Raw genomic sequence first — 16,437 nt, 5'->3', positions numbered from 1 at the left:
GGCACCTGGCAACCGCGCGCCTGGCAACCACAGGGGCCGCGCGGCCGCCGCGTTCGGGGGGCGGGGGGGGGTCCCTCCTGGCGCCTGCTCGCCTGTGGCCCCCAGCGGCTGCGTTCACGTCCAGGGATGATGGGCTCCTCTGCTTCGCCGCCCGCCCGGGATGCGGTGGCGCCGGGATGCGGGATGGAGGTGGAAACTCGCTGGAGAGGCCCGCGGAGTGTGCCCCCCCCCCCCCCCCCGTCCGCCGCAGGCCTCGCCCACCCCGCCTGGGGCGCCCTGGCTGCGGAGGCCGAGCAGAAAGCAGCAGCCCCATCGCCGCCCTGCTCCAGGAGCCCAGGAGGCCGCAGGGACCCCAGGAGCCAGCGCTCGGGCACCCCAGTCCCCCAAGGGGATTGTCTTCATTGCTCTCTCACCTCTCCCTGGGAGCTTTCTTCTCACCTCGTCCTGCCCGGCAAACTACTCTACAAGAGTGGTTTATAAGTAAGGGGCAAAAAACAAACCCTGGAAACGTCTGGGTGTGTGATTTACACCTGTCCCCAGTTCTGAAGTCCAGTCCACAAGGTTAGCTGGTTTGCACCCCAACTGGGGATAGTGGAGAGCAACCTCCCGGGTGAGGTTTTCTTGTAATGATGCCTCCCTCCTGTAACTGGTGCCCCTACATCCCATTTCTCCAGTGACCCTCATCTCAGCCCTGGTCTTTAACTGGGGTGTGAGAGAGTGGTGGCAGCCTCCAAAGGCAACGTGTTCTTTGCCACTTGGAGCCAAACCTGCCTCCCAGCTCCCTTGCAGCAGTGCTAGTATCAGTGAGAGCCCCCTGCAGTTTATCCTCGGCCTTCACAGTTTCACTCAAATCCTGTCGGAGGAGAGGTGTTATCTTCACAGTTTGACTCTGTGAATGGCAGCTGATGAAGACCATAGACACTAATGAGCTTGCAGGATGCTTTTGCCACCAGAATTCTCAAAAGGCTTCCTCTGACAGTTAACAGTGGAAGCCACAGGCTTCCAAGAGGTGCAGGAAGCAGGAAAACAGGCCTAGGGAGGAAAAGGATCTGAAGGGGAATGAGTGGTTGCGGGCCAGGCAGAAGGACTCTCCACCACGCCTTCAAACCGCAGAGAGATCTGTGTATTTCTAAATTCTCCATGCAGGGATCCCTGGGTGGCGCAGCGGTTTAGCGCCTGCCTTTGGCCCAGGGCGCGATCCTGGAGACCCGGGATCGAATCCCACGTCAGGCTCCCTGTGCATGGAGCCTGCTTCTCCCTCTGCCTGTGTCTCTGCCTCTCTCTCTCTCTCTCTCTCTCTCTCTCTGTGACTATCATAAATAAATGAAAATTAAAAAAAAAATCTAAATTCTCCATGCAGAATATAAGCAATAATAAGAAAAATGTTTGTAAAAGTTGTGAAAGAACAACCCTCAGTTCAGGTGTACTATACTCCAGGAAGAGATCCTTCCCCCTTGCCCCCGCCAACGTCAAGCGCCCACTCCCCCCCTCATCATGAGTTCCCAGCTGACTATGCCCCTGAACCTGGCACCTTGTGTTCCAGTGAATATCTTTTTTTTTTTTCCAGTGAATATCTTCTGCTTGAGGTCCAATACTGTATCACACTCACCTCAGAATTCCTCGCACCTGGTACTAGGAGGAGTTAGTATATGCTTGTTGAATAAATTTTGTAAGAATTACAGAAATGGATGATTAGGGAGAGTGGAAATTAAAAAGTGAGATCTGGCTTCAGTTTCAGAAGGGTCAAGCTGGTTCAGCTAAGGGGTGCTATGTGTTGGCAGGGTGGAATTACTACCAATTTATCAGTATAGAAACTTGACCTTCAGCCAAGCTCAATGTCTTGTTTAGGGCAAGTTCATGGGCTTTCTCCTAAAAATGCACAGGCCTCGTGAAATTCACCCCCTCATAAGAGAGAACCACCAGAGGGCCTAGGGAGGAGATGAATCTTTTTTCCTTTTTTCAAGTGCCACCATACCTTACAAATAAAGATCACCTATGACCTCATTTATGGAACATGCGAGTTAATTTAGTTTTTTTTTTTAAAGAGACATTAAACTTACTGGTTTGAAAAATTTTTGGACATTCATCTGTATTCAATAAATACAATATACTAAGATGCTCTTTGCTTCAATGTGGTTAGATAGAAGTGAGAAAGGAGAGCAGGAATTGAGGAAGGAAAGGAGAGAAGGAAATAGAAATAGAAAAGAAATAGAAAAAGGAGACAACGTTGCAAGGAAACATCCAGAAGGAGGCTCCTGTGACATCCTGCAGGTCACTGGACTATAGAATTCGAAGGAAGTAACCTCTTGTTAGCATGCTGTGAAATTTTAATATTTCCCTTTTTAAAACTTTAACTCTGTTCCAGATAGGTCACCAAGCTCACCCCTTATCTTGTCAACCATCACTGGGTATCCTACTATATACACAGGATTCCATGTGAGGCTCTAGGGAGCAAAAATGCAGGAAACCAGGGTCTCCCCATCATAAGAATGAAGCAATGAGATGAGAGGGGTAAAGGCAGCTGGGTGAAGGTGTGTGGGTGCAGAGGTACTTTCAGGATTAGACACCAGTTGGGCTGAGTCCAGGCAAGAAGGCTTTGGTGGGGTAAGAGCATTCCGTGCAGGGCTAACAGCAAGAGCAAGGGTGCAGAGGGCCTACAGAGGCTCCAGGTTCAGGAATCTTGGTCCCTTTCCCTATAATCCCCAGGGTCCCTTTCTCCATAAGCTCCTCCCAGGGTATGTTGCTGGAAGACAGGGCAGTTCTTTTTTGGTCCTGGGAAATTTTGCCAGATATCCCTTCCCCACACCCCCTAACCTCAGCAGCTGATTGCACACGAGGACTGACAGTCCTGCTCCAGTGAGGCTCACTGGCCCAGGCTTCTCCATCCGTAGGCCCCAGGATGGGGCGATGGGGTGAGGTTGGTGTCCTAGACCTTAAGCATTGCCCTTAGTAGAACATAAGCCTCTGAGGTCTTCAAGGCTGGGCATCTCCCATCATGCTTAGGCTGGATCTTGAGCTCCCCTCAAGTAGCACCCCATCTTCCCAGACCCAAGGATCCCAAAGCAGGAGGTCAGGATCCCACCTTTCGGAGGTTCAATGTCCACACTAGCAGATGGGGAAAGGACATCTCCTCTTTCTCTTAGGGCTTCCATTTTTGACAGCAGCCGCCAGGCACAGCCTTCATGTTGTCTGGCAGATGTTTATTTTTCAGCTTAGGGGGACCCCTGGGTTGCAATCTCTGTGTTCCACAGTGGGTCCCAGCCAGGCCTGGCCCATCCACGTTCCCTAGTGGCAACCCTGACTGGGGAGGGGGGCGCGAATCACCTCGAAACACCAGTGCGACAGCCCAGCTCCCTGCGCGCACAGATGGTGAAGCTCCCGGTCCCTCCCCCAGAGCGGGAGGTGGGTGTCCTGGCCCCACGCCCACACCTTGGGCACTTGTGCCTGTGCCCCCTGCCCACCCCTGGTGGCGGAACAGGGAGCGCTGCAGAGAGGTGGGCCGGAGCGCCTGCTCCCGGGGCTGGAGAACGCATCCGGAGGCTGGGCAGGGCTTCCTCTGGGAGCAGGCGGCTGCTGAATAATGAATTCCGACTGGAAGCCCGCACTCCCGGGCTGCAGGCGGGGCGCCCAGCACGCGCGCACACACCCCAGATACACGCGGGGCTGACGCCTGGGGCCGCCGCTGGCCGGCCCTGAGGCTCTGGAACCGCTGCAAGGAGGGCTCGCGGGCTCCGGGTGCCGGGTCTGTGGGCCGCTTGGAGGGGGCGCCGGAGGAGGCGGCGGCGCGGAGAGGGGAGGCGGGAGAGCGGGAGCCCAGCCCCGCCGCGCTCCCCCCTTCCCGGCCGCTCCCGCCCGGCCTGTCCGGGCTCCCCACACCGGCATGGCTCTGCTTGTCCACCTCAAGACGGTCTCGGAGCTGCGGGGCAGGGGCGACAGGATCGCCAAAGTGACTTTCCGAGGTAGGGAACCCCCTGTCTTAGGGGGACCCCAGCTCTGGGCTGGCGGGGATAAGGCAGGGCAGGGAGGATGGATGGGAAAAGTTCTGGCAGGGTGGGGGCCACGCGGCTTTTCGTGAGCAGCCATCTGCCCCTGGCCTGACAGGTGGTTGTGAGTTCCTGAAAATCGGGGTCCCCCGTGTTGCTGTGTCTGCGTCTGTGTCTGTCCCTCCCTGCACTTGCCAATGCGCCATGTGCCTAGTGGCGTGCAGAGTCCTCTGCCTGCAGGGGGGCCTGGGGAGGTAGAAGTAAGGACCCCACCTCTGAGGTCGGGGGTCCCAGGGCTAAGAGGCCTCCACTCCCTCTCCCTCCAGATTTCCTTGGACACAGGGTGGGGGTGGGCTCTGCAGACTGGAAGCCCCAGTATGGCTCCTAGAAACCAGGCAGCCAGTAGCTCTCTGGTTGAGGATACTATTGGCTTCTTGCAGATCTGTTGGTGGGCAGGGACCCTTTGGGCTCCACTGGCCTCCCCTCTGTCAACTCTCTTCCTATCGTCCTCCCCACTCATGCATCCAGCAGCCACATACTATGATCTCTGACCAAGGCTGGGGGCTGAGCATGACCCAGGCTCTGTCTTTGAGGAGCCCACATCCAGGGGGACAGAAGGACCAGTGGGGAGGCATGCAGGACAGGTGCATGATATGATGAGGATGGGGACGAGGCAGCACACGAGCCACAGAAGCAGCACCTGACCCAGGCTGGGGCAGGATGGTCAAGGAAGGCTTCCTGGAGGAGGTAGCACCTCAGCTGAAACCCAAGGGACTAGCAGGAGAGAGCAAGGTGAGGAGGTGAGGGCAGAGCTGGTGCAAGGGACAGGATGCTCAAGGCTGGGAGAGGAGTTGGGACATGGAACAAGGAATAGACAGATGATCCATGAGGCTGGAGTCCAGAGTGAGTACGAAGGCGAGGCAGGAGAGACAGGCATACCAGGGAAGAAAGGCTGCCTTCATCCTGAGGACGGTGGGCAGGCCCTGAGGGTTTTAAGCAGAAAAAAGTAAGGCCAGGTTTACCTGTGCTGATTGCCCACCCAGCTCTGCCTCTGCTGGCCACACAGCCCAGCTCTCTGAGCCAGGGGCATCTCTGGTGGCCTTTAAGCAAAGTCCAGGCACTCCTCACTAGACATGGCCTTCCCAGAGACAGGATGAGGATGGGGGGATGGGGAGGAGCTGAGAGGACCCCGCCAGATTAAAGAGCGAAGTGAACATTGGGCCCAGGCTGCATGCACATCCACACCTGGGTTCGGAGGGAGAGGGGAGACCAGGGACAGCAGCCCTGGTGCCCACATCGCCCCTCAGCTGGACTGGCTCTGGCTGGAGGCTCAGGTTGTCCATACTGTGGCCTGTTGTGCATAGAATTGGCAGGGGTGCGGGGGATCGCAGTGTCCCTGCTGGCAGGTGGGGGAGGAAAGGGTGGGCAGGCTGCCTGTTGCTTCCCACACTAGCCCAAGGATGGCTTTGTCTGCAGCACCCTGGATCTCTGTGTGCCACCTGCTGGCTTTAGAAAAAGCAAGTATGTCCTTTCATCTGTGAAACGTGTCCCCAAATTCCAGATAGCACAGTACTTGGCCGTTTAGCTAGATTACTATGATAGGACAGTTCCCGGCTGCACAAAACCAGTCACATTTGCAGGCAGAGAAACCAAGGCCCCGTTGTAAAGAGATCCACAAAGCAGTAGTGGCGGGGCTGAGGCACAAAACCTCCCCTCTCCCCCAGCCCTGGCTGCTCAATCCTGCAAGCCCTTTATCTCTTCCTGGTCAGCTGGGAGTGAGCACCCTATCTGATGCCCACCTTTTTCTTTGAGCACTGGGGCCAGCCCTCCAGCCTCAACTGAACACACAAGAATTTGCCTCTTTGCAACCTGAGCCCCCTAGACTGAGTGGAGAGATCCACTTCCAAAGCTCTATACCTGCAGCTGGTGGCCCCAGACAGAGCTCTGGGGAAGGAGTTGGACCTTAGGAATAGGCCTATTGCAAGCAGATTTCCAGAAAGAGTCCTTTGTAACAACCAGAGATGCCTCAACCATTCATCTGCTGAGCCAGCAGTTGACAACCAGAGATACTCCAAAAGACCAACATTAACAACAATTCAGAGGAACCCACCCATTCCAGAATGTTCCACAGCAGTTCCTCACATCCACAACCACTGTTGACCAAGAAAACAGCTGCAGGGGGGGAAATGGGAAACTGGTGAAGAGTGAGAGGGAGGTGCTGGCCGAGAGTTCCCCTAATCCCTCGAGTAAAGTTCATGACAGTTTGGGTGAGGGAGCCCTAGTGAGTTGTGCCTATTGGCAGTGGCCCATGCAGACCAGACTAGCTGGTTGAAATAAGCTTGACCTTATGTGCTGTGCCATCCAGGACACTTAGAGAAGAGCCCTATAGGTCTGTGGTGGAAAAGCTCTAGATAAGGAGTCAGAAACCCTGGGTCCTACCTGGGTCCCGCCACTCACTTCACCTGGATAGTCCTCATCTTTAAAATGGGCATGTGGATAACATCCACTTCAACGGGTTACTTCAGTGAAATAATAGGCATTGGAGTTTGAGGAAAGAGCATTCAGATGACTGATGTATCTGGGAGGCACCCATTCCACTTCTCCCTGGGGAAGCTGCTGGCTCCTGAACCATCTTCTCTCTAGCCAGACTTCCTAAGGGGAGAGGAGAGCATGTCTGGGGGCTTCCTGACCTGTGTCAAGAGCAAGCAATTTGAGCCTGTCCTCTGCTCTGGAGGGACCCCCTGGCTAAGATGTTCCTCAGGACCCAAGCCTGAAGCAGACCATCCCTGAGACCCCTGTCCCCATTGGGGTTAGACACCTACCAGCTGTGTCCCTGGTCACCCCTCTCTTCCTGCCATGGGGTCAGCTGGCCGCCCCACCCTCAGGCTTGCACCATGCTCACCACCCAGCTCCATCTCCAGCTCTTAGCTCTTACTAACTAGCACCCTTAACCTCATCCTACCCTAATTCATTCACTCCCTGAATGTGCTGATATTTGTGGACAGGCCTAGGACCCTAGGGGTGAAGACACAGCCCGGCCTGCAGGAGTTATAGTCCATTGAGTCAGACGGGAGACACCGGAAGGCCTGGCCCCCCAAGTCCTAGTCATGCACACAGACCCCAGAGTCCCAGAGCCTCGGCTTCCCACGGGCAAGATGAGACTGTGGTCCCCATTTAACTGAGACTCCTACAGTCAGAAACTGGAGTGGGCTGTCTGGAAAGGAGCCATCTCAATGACAGGTCACTACTCAAAGAGAAGCAGTATTCCCCTAGCACTTGTCCTTCTTCAACCTGCTAAAATAGTTCTCAGCATCATGAGAACCAGGGTGGGAGAGCCTGTAAGTTCCTCTAGCCCAACCTCTATCTGGTACTCAGCCCACTGGAACCTGGGGAGAACCTGGACGGTCAGGGAAGTAGCCACAGGCTGTCTGGGGCCAGCCCCGTGATCTTCCCATACTCCCCAACCCTGAGCTTTCCTGCCAAGATACCGGGCTGCAGGATTGGGATGTGAGAGGTGGGCGATGTCTGGAGGATGGGTCTGATCTCTGAGTAACTCACCTGGCCTGGTGATTGAACCGGAGATAAAGACCTGCTTTTTCAAGGCTTCTCCCTTGGCCTAGAGACTTCTCCTTCCTCCTTTCCCCAGCCCACTCCATGGCATTCCCATAACACTGAATTTCCAGCCATTCCCCAGATACAAGCCCTATATATCTCCAGACCCTAAGGCATTTATTTCTTTTGCCTGGAACAATCCCCACCCTCTAACTTGAGAACTACCATCAATTCTGTGCATGTTTCAAGGCCCAGCTCCTCATGTCACCTCCTCTGTGAAGCCTTCCCCCTCCCTTGCAGTACCATGTGCACACTCCTGCCACAGCTCAGCTCGGCACTTGGTATTTTAGAAACTGCCCCAGTTCTGTATGTTGCACTCATGTCTGAGCACCTTCAAAACAGGGGTCCCACTTTAGCTCTCCTCACCGAGCCTCATGCTGAGTCCCAGGCCCTGTCATCAAAATGAATATGACACAGGTATTGAGGTATTTACTCATTAGTGGGTTTTAAATCTTCCACTGTGGCACTGCCATTCTTGGGCTCAGCGTCCCCAAATGTGAGCCTCCTAACCCCACCCCAGTTCTTTATCTGAGGGGATCTGGGACTGGAAGAGGCCTCAGAAATGACGACAAGAACCCTCCATCGACCTCCTGGCCCAGAGGGTCTTCTGGGGCCCCAGAGGGAGGCTGACCTCACCTTTTAGCAAACGCTAGGGAGTCCAGCTCCAGCCCACAGGTCAGAAGTAAGAGGGGCCATATGTGGCCCAAGCCCTTCATGGAACATGCTCTTTCTGAGCACAGCTGCTGTGTACAACACATGATACAGAGTGTGGTTTAATAGGCAAACCAGGGTCTCATAATGAGATAGGGGAGCAGAGATGTGTGCAGACATAACGCGGAAATGTCATCCAACTCAGGAGGGCCCAGGTGTACCTACGGGTGAGGCATAAACTGTTTAGGTTTAAGCCTGTTTAGGGGATGGCAGCTTACTTCTTGCACATGTGGAGATGCTGGGGGGGGGGGGGTTGTTGTGGGAGGTGAGGCAATTGGCAGGGGGGCGGGGGACCGGAGGCCAGAGGAAGGAAGCCACAGGTTTGGGTGGAGCAGAGGCTGCTGGGGAGTGGGCAGGGAAGGAGATGAGCCAGGATCCATGGGGCCAGGGGAGAGACTGTATGCTGGGAGGGGATGAGGCCCCAGCCTGGGCACAGGGGACAAGATGCTCCCACTCGTGGCTGTGGGGACCACTCAGATTCCAAATTAGATTTCTTTTCCCCATTAAAATGGAGGAGCTCTCCCTCTTGATAAATAGGACTTCTATCTGGAGACTTCTCTGCCATCTCTGGTGAAGGAGGCAGAGTACCCCAGTGCCCCCAGTCTTGCGATGCTCCCAGGATGCCTGGGCCTGTACGTGCACTCTGGCCCAGCCCACACCTCCTCTCGGAGGGGACATGGGTTAGGTGTTGCTCCCTGCGAGGGGGTGGGCATTGCCCCCACGGAAGGGGACAAATGGAGGGGACCCGTAGGCCAGCCTCTGCAATGCACACTGGCTGTGGACTCAGCTCTGTGCTTTCCCTGTGCCTCCCACATCCTCCCCTGTACCCAGCACTCACAGGTCCCTCCCCAGCTGGGGGCGGGGGTGGGCACAGATCTTCTCTAAAATCCCAGGTGGCAAATGTCCCCCTCTCCCGCCCAGAACAACCCAACACAGGCCTTGGGGAACATGCAGAGCACGCTGAAAGTTCCCCAGGCCTCTCCTGCTTTGATGAGTGTGTTTTCATGTTATGGAAATGACCATAAAATTATCTTCTGCTACAAAGGCCCTCAGCAAAAATGCTGCTGGAAATGTGCTCAAGCATAGACTTGCAAATGATTTCCCTAAATTGCAATGCCTTCCTTGGTTATCTTACCCACCTTTACTCATAACAGAAAAGCTACAGCCCTCCCACCTACGCCCATGGCTGGGTCTGATCTCTTTTTTGTTATTAACTTTTTATAATGGAAAGTCTCAAATACATACAAGGGTTGGGAAAATAAGTTGTGCCTTGGCTACCAAGCTTTCCTCATGCATTCTTAACAACAATCAACTCCTGGCCAGTCCTGTCCCATTTGCTCCTCTCCTACTCCCATACACCAAATTATTTGGAAACAAAGCCCAAAAAGCCATACCATTTCATCTGAAAATATTCAGTACATAGCTATAAAAGACAAAGACTCCATTTTTTTGAACCCACATATTACATCACTCCTAAAAAAATAATTCCTTAATATTATCAAATATTCAGTCAATGATCAAATTTCTAATTGTCTCATCAACGTCTTAAGTTTTTTCCAGTTCATTAAAAGCTTCATTTTCATGTGCTTCGTAAATTAAGTATTTTGTCATTCATTCACTGATTCTTTTTTTTTTTTAAGATTTTATTTATTTATGATAGACATAGAGAGAGAGAGAGAGGCAGCGACACAGGCAAAGGGAGAGGCAGGTTCCATGCTGGGATCCCGACGTGGGACTCAATCCCGGGGCTCCAGGATTGCGCCCTGGGCCAAAGGCAGGCGCTAAACCACTGAGCCACCCAGGGATCCCATCATTCACTCATTCTTTCATTCATCCAGATAATAATATTCAGTGAGGGCTAGCTATGTGCCACGTGTGATTTTAGGCATTGGGGTAACAAACAATAAATTAAAAAGACATGGTCCCTGCCCTCAAGGGGAAGACAGTCATTGCACAAGTCATCATGAGCAGCATGATGAGTATTTTGAAAAGGGAGGTGCAGATGCAAGGCAGCATGAGGCCAAGGAAGCCCACTCAGCCGGGGAGGAGGGGGGTCTGGAAGCTGCCCTGAGAGGGCGAGCAGGATTCATTAAGAAAAGATGGCAGAAGAGCAAATGGAAAGGGAGATGGGAGCAAACCAGCGGTACTGGTGCCTCCCAAAGTCAGCTGCCTTGGAGCCAACAAGATGAAGCTGGAATGTACACAGGGCCCAGGGAAGAGATTTTATTGAGGGGGTACAGAGGATGGGCTGATACTTAAGCTGGAACAAAACCTACAAAAGGCCCCATTCCAGGCAGAAGGGTTAATATCAGTACAGATGTGATGGTGTGGAGTCACATCAAGGGTTTAGGGAACTGGGAGTGCTTACTGGGAGAAGGGTGGGAATGGCATGGAGGGGAGGTTGGGACCAAACACAGAGGCTTTGAACTTCATTTTGTTACTGAATAGGAGTCAATGATGCTTTTAGAAGGAGAATAGGACAGGGTCACCTGGTTTTGGAAAGGACATTCTAGATATCAGGACCCCAGGCCAGAAGCCCAGGGAGGAAGCTGGGGCAGTGGTACAGGTAGAGAAGGCTGTGCCTTAATGGAGAGGCTGTGGGTTAGGAGAGAAGGAATGACATTGGTTCAGGGAGGAGTTAGTGAGCTCTGGAGTGGGTAGGGAGCAAGAGGGCAGGATTTCTTACTTGGGTACCAGGAATGGTGGTGAGGCCACTGACAGAGAAGGGGAGCATGCAAGGACAGGCTTGCCTGTCAGTCATTCTAGTGAAAATGTTCTACAGGATGCCAGAGATCTGGCTTGGTACAGTGAGTGCCCAGGAAGGTGCTGGCACCCAGTGATTTGAGAATCCAGGGGGTAAGAGAAGGTCTAGGAGAGGGTGAGATATGTCTGAGTCCTCATAGGGCTGGTTTAGGGTCAAGTGAAAAGGGTGATTACATGAAAGGCTTTGCAAACTGTAAAGTACTATGTAAATATAAGGATTATGCTCTTTATCCCAGGGCTGATCCCGCTGCAGACTTCCAGAGAGACAGGAGTAGAGCAGGTTATGACTCTCAGGGACTCCACGATTCAGGGATTTGGGGAGTGGGCAGAGACTTACTTGACATTCCTTGGGATTCCTGTTGACATCTCAAATACAGCCATGAGATGACGGGGTGAAAACACCGAAGTCACAAAGATGGGCTCCCCCAGGACAAGCAGCAGGGCCAACACGGTGTCTGGCACAGAGCAGCCCTGGAGTAGAGGCGATCACTGAAGGAGCGGGGCCCACAGGTATAGCGGGAACAGTTGCAGTTAGTAGCAGGGGCCATCCTGGCAGCATCAGGCAGCAGTTGCTCCTTGCATTGATGGTTCCAGAAGTATCTCCTCGGACAGAAAATATCATGTGATCATTTTTACCTTCACCCCTTGTGTACTTCCTGCCTGGACTGATCCACCCTCAAGATAGTGGCTCAACAGTCTTTTCTTTCTACTTTATTTTTTTTCTCAAAGCAGAAGGGCTCATTGGCTTAGTTGAAAGTTAGTTTCCGCTCACTGGCTTTTTTCCCCCTCAAGCCAAGACTTAAGATACAATCGGGATGATAGTTTGTTTTTTTTTAAGATTTTATTTATTCATTAATGAGAGAGGGGGGAGGGGCAGAGACGCAGGCGAGGAAGAAGCAGGGTCCATGCAGGGAGCCCGACGTGGGACTCGATCCTGGATCTCCAGAATCAGGCTCTGGGCTGAAGGTGGTGCTAAACCGCTGAGCCACCCGGGCTGCCCCCGGGATGATAGTGTTAACAATATTTTTACCCCATTTAAGAATGTAAAAAGTCACTTTCCCACCATGCCTTATTATACGTCCAGTGGCTGGCATAGAGCAGGTATTTTGTGGATCACCAGAACCACAAGTTCCTCTAATCTGGCACAGTAATGGGGGAGCCTAAGACCTGCCAGTAGCTGAGTGTGGCTGGCACTGTCCTAGGCTTGAGAGGAAATACCAAACTCTCTCTGCTTCAATGCCTGGTCTGAAAAATAGGAACAGGGGCCATCAGTTAGTTCCATGGCAAAGTAAGAGTTTGAGTGAGCACCTAGAAGAAAGTGGAGGTGTAAGCTGAGGCAAGAGATGTGGTTTATAATCCCTGCCTTGTCCCCTGCCTCTCTGGCATAAGTCTGAGTTTCTACTGTGTATACCTGGGTGTTCACAGGATAGGCAAAGGAGAGATAAATGAATGAAGGTCGAAATTATATTTGAATGATATTTGTGGAAAATAGAAGGTTTGAAGTAGATGGAGCAATAGGGGAAAGAGAAAGGTCAGCCTTCCCCTCTGAGTGGCCCAGGGACTCTGCATAACCCAAATCTAGCTCTCTGAGTCGCTGGTGATTTTCAGAGAGCACATTATTTAAGGAACATCTTTGGGAGAAAGTGTTATTACAGGAGATAATTACAAACAACTAGACACAAGAATCATTAGGAATATAGAACATTTGACAACACCATCAACCGCCTTGACTTAATTGACATTTCTAGGACATTTCACCCCAAACTGAAAGATAAACATTCTTCTCAAATGCACATGGAATATTCATCAAGGTAGACCATACACTGGGTGATTAAAGAAGTCTCAATATACTTCAAATGACTGACATCCTGCAAAGGATGTTCTCTGACTGCTCTAGAATTCTCTTTGAAAGTAATAACATTAAGAGATCTTTAAAAGCTCCAAATATTTGGAAATTAAACAATACTTCTTAAATAACCTATGGTCGAAGAATTAAACAAAAGATAATTTATAAAACATTCCTGCTGAATGATAATGAAAATACATGTCAGCATGTATAGTTTTAAATGTCTACCGCAGAAAAGAAAAAAAGTCTAAAATCAGTGATCTAGGTTTCTGTCTTAAGAAGCTACTAAAAGAAGATTAATTAAGCCTAAATCTTAAAAGCATCATGCTAATTGAAATAAGCCAGACATAAAAAGGCCACGTATCATATGGATCCATTTACATGACATGCCTCAAATAGACAAACCATAGAGATAGAAAGTAGACTAGTTGTTGCCTGGGACTGAGGCAATGGGGAATGACCGCTAGTGAGTGTGGGCTTCCTTTTGGGATGATACAATATTCTGGAATTAGATAGTGGTAAAGGTTGAACAACTTTTTAAATGTACCAAAATCACTGAATTGAAGACTTTAAGTGAGTAAATTATATGGTTTGCAAATTACATTTCAATAAAGAAAATGTAAGTAAATACAACCAAAAAATATTAGAACCAAGAGAATAAAAAAGGAAATGAGAAAGCCAACAAAACTGAAAGGTGATTCTTTGAAAAAAATTAATAATATAGGTAAACTGTAGCAAGAATGACCAAGAAAAAAAGCAAGAAAATGCAAATTACCAATATCAGAATGAAAAAGGAGATATCATTTCATCAAAAAGAAAATAAAATACCATGAAACTGTATCTCAGTAAGGTTCCACAACTCAGATGAAATGGACAAGTCCCTTGAAAAACACTTTACTAAACTGACACAAAAAGAAATTGAAAATGATAAGAGTCCAAGATCTAATAAAGAAATGAAATTAGATATAAAAATGATGTTGATAATGATAATGATGAAACTCTTTTCATCAATAAAACTTTAGACCTCTATTGCTTCACGGGTGAATTCTAGAAAATGTTTAAGAAAGAAATAATACTAATTTTACACAAACTTTCAGAAAATAGAAAAGAAGGAACACTCCATAACTCGTTTTACAATACCAAACCCTGATAAAGATCTTATACAAAAAGAATACTAGAGCCTAATATCCCTCATGAAAAAAGACGTAAAAATCCTCAATAAAATATTAGTCAATTGAGTTGCAATCCATGACAGGGATAACGCACCATAACAAGTGAATTTTATCCCAGGAATGCAAGGTTAGTTTAAAATTAGAAAACTAATCAAAGAATTTCACCATATTAACACAATATAAGAGAAAAAAACCTCTGACAGGTAAGAAATGCTTTTGACAAAATCCAATACCTATTCCTGAGAAGAATGCTCAGCCAACAGGGAAGAGAGGGGATCTTCCTCAATCTGATAAAGGGCAAGTACAAAAAACATCTGGCTAATATCATACTTAATCTTGAAACAAAAAATATTTATACACAGAATATTACTCAACAATAAAAATAAATGAATTACAGTTATATTCAACATGGATAATATAATATAAATATTATATTGAACAAAAGAAGCCAGAAACAAAGAAGTACATTCTATATAACACCACTTATATAAAGTTTAAAACAGGCAAAACTAACCTTTGGTAATAGAAATCAGCAGTGATTACTTATAGGGGGTAGAGGCTGAATGGAAAGAGGGGGGCAAGAGACCATCTTGAGAAAACGGAGATGTTCTAAATCCCGATTATATGATGATTACATAGGTATATTCAGTTATTGAAACACATTTAGTTATGTGCTTAAGATCTGTGAATGTAAATTTTACCTTGTTAAAAATAAAGAGCTGATAACACCTAAAATACCTAAAACTTGAAGAATATGTAGATGAGGAAGAAAATAGTTTCTGATTATATACTACTAAAAATAAGCTAACAAAATGGGATTCACAGTAGAGAAGATCATTTTTATATTTAAGATGTAACTTAAATGTCAAAAGCAAAAACAGTACTCTTTAATGGAATAATGGCCATTTTTTTTATTGGGTGATGAACTATGTCCCAGGTGTACAAGCACTACCATTTGCTTCATTTTATGGATGAGGAAACTAACAAAGAGAGGTTAACTTCTCTAAGGACACATGGCTAGCAAGGGGTTGAGCTGGGGTTTGAACTCAGTCTGGTCCAAGAGCCTATCACTCTCCTGTGACCTCCTGTGCCTGTAAGGGACTTGACACTTCACTCAGTGTCAGTTTCCAGTTCCAGGATATAGGTTTGTCCAGGACAATTGCCTCCAGTTTACAGATGATGGCTCTGAGACTCTCTGGGGTAGCATAGCTAGCTCCAGGCATGAGTACAGGGCGTGATGTTCCTGAGGCTTGTTGTCAGGACATTCTCCTTCACCTTTAGATGGCTCTCCACCCCCACCTTGTGTTCTCTCAGGAACCCAGGACTCCAGGACCCCCCTCCCAGATCTTCCTTCAGTGGACTGCTCCCTAAGGGCTGACCTTTTTCATTTTCCCCTTGACCATCAGAATTCTCCTGTCCTGTATCCTGCTCTTTCAAGGCTCCATTCTCTGTTCACACAAACATTTGCTCACACTGTGAGCCTCTAATGGATGTCCTTCTCTCTCCCATCTCCCCAGGGTCAATGCCCCTGCCTCTACCATGTCTTCCTTGATCTGCTAAGATGAGGTCATTTCTCCTTTTCTTAAGTGCTCACGTTATCACACTTTGTTGCATGCCAATGATCCAATTTTGCCTTTGTGTAGGAGCTTTTACATGTCTGACCTATCTATCCATCTCCCTTCTGGATTGTAATAAGCTTCTTCCATCAGTGTCCCAATACAAAATATTTTTCTATAACCCCCATCCCCTCCTCCAGAGCCAAATGGCCACGCTGACACAGCAGGAGCAGAAGACCCCCTTGCATGTGGGAGGGAACGCATGCACACCAGCTAACAACCCAGGCCCTACATACCTGCCTTTTCTCAAGGTCTGGTTCTAACAAGGTCAACTGTCTGGAAGAGGGAGCTGTTTGGTGCAGACATCACATGTTGTACCCTTAAGTCATGTCACATGAAAGGCTAGTGCTCCATCCTGCAAACGAGACAAGAATTGAGCTGGCCTTCTTCTAGAAGGGTAACTATAGGAGGGATATGGTAAATGGTAAATGACATACCAGATACTTCTAGGTAGCTTTGGACTCTTGAGTCCCTCCATCTGGTGTGTCCAATGTCATGGCACTTCTTACGCTTATGAGCTGGGTCGACTCTCCAAACTTCATTTATTGACTCAAGGAATTTATTCCAAACCTAACAGCTCTGCTGTCCCACCAGCAGCTGCCTCTGAAGGAAGGGGGTGCCATTCACTTTTCCTCATCTGATCTCCTGCTCACTCTGTCCACAAAGCCTCCCCGATGCAAGGAATGGGCTATTTTTCTTTCTTTCGGACCTCATTCTCAATCTTCTCCGCAGCA

The 16,437-nt window shown here is 49.5% G+C and overlaps 1 protein-coding gene across 1 annotated transcript in view; it reads left to right on the top strand.

The window, feature by feature from the left end:
* The first annotated feature begins 3,880 nt into the window (after positions 1-3,880).
* OTOF (otoferlin) overlaps positions 3,881-16,437 on the top strand; it is a 95,795-nt gene continuing 83,238 nt past the window's right edge. The window contains 1 exon segment of the mRNA XM_038561007.1: positions 3,881-3,959. Within this exon segment, the coding sequence (XP_038416935.1) occupies positions 3,881-3,959 (79 nt within the window).

The sequence above is a fragment of the Canis lupus genome, chromosome 17 (assembly GCF_011100685.1).
Source record: "Canis lupus familiaris isolate Mischka breed German Shepherd chromosome 17, alternate assembly UU_Cfam_GSD_1.0, whole genome shotgun sequence".
Lineage (NCBI taxonomy): Eukaryota > Metazoa > Chordata > Mammalia > Carnivora > Canidae > Canis > Canis lupus.
Note: the sequence above shows the minus strand (reverse complement) of the source record. Positions and strands in the feature narration are given on the sequence as shown.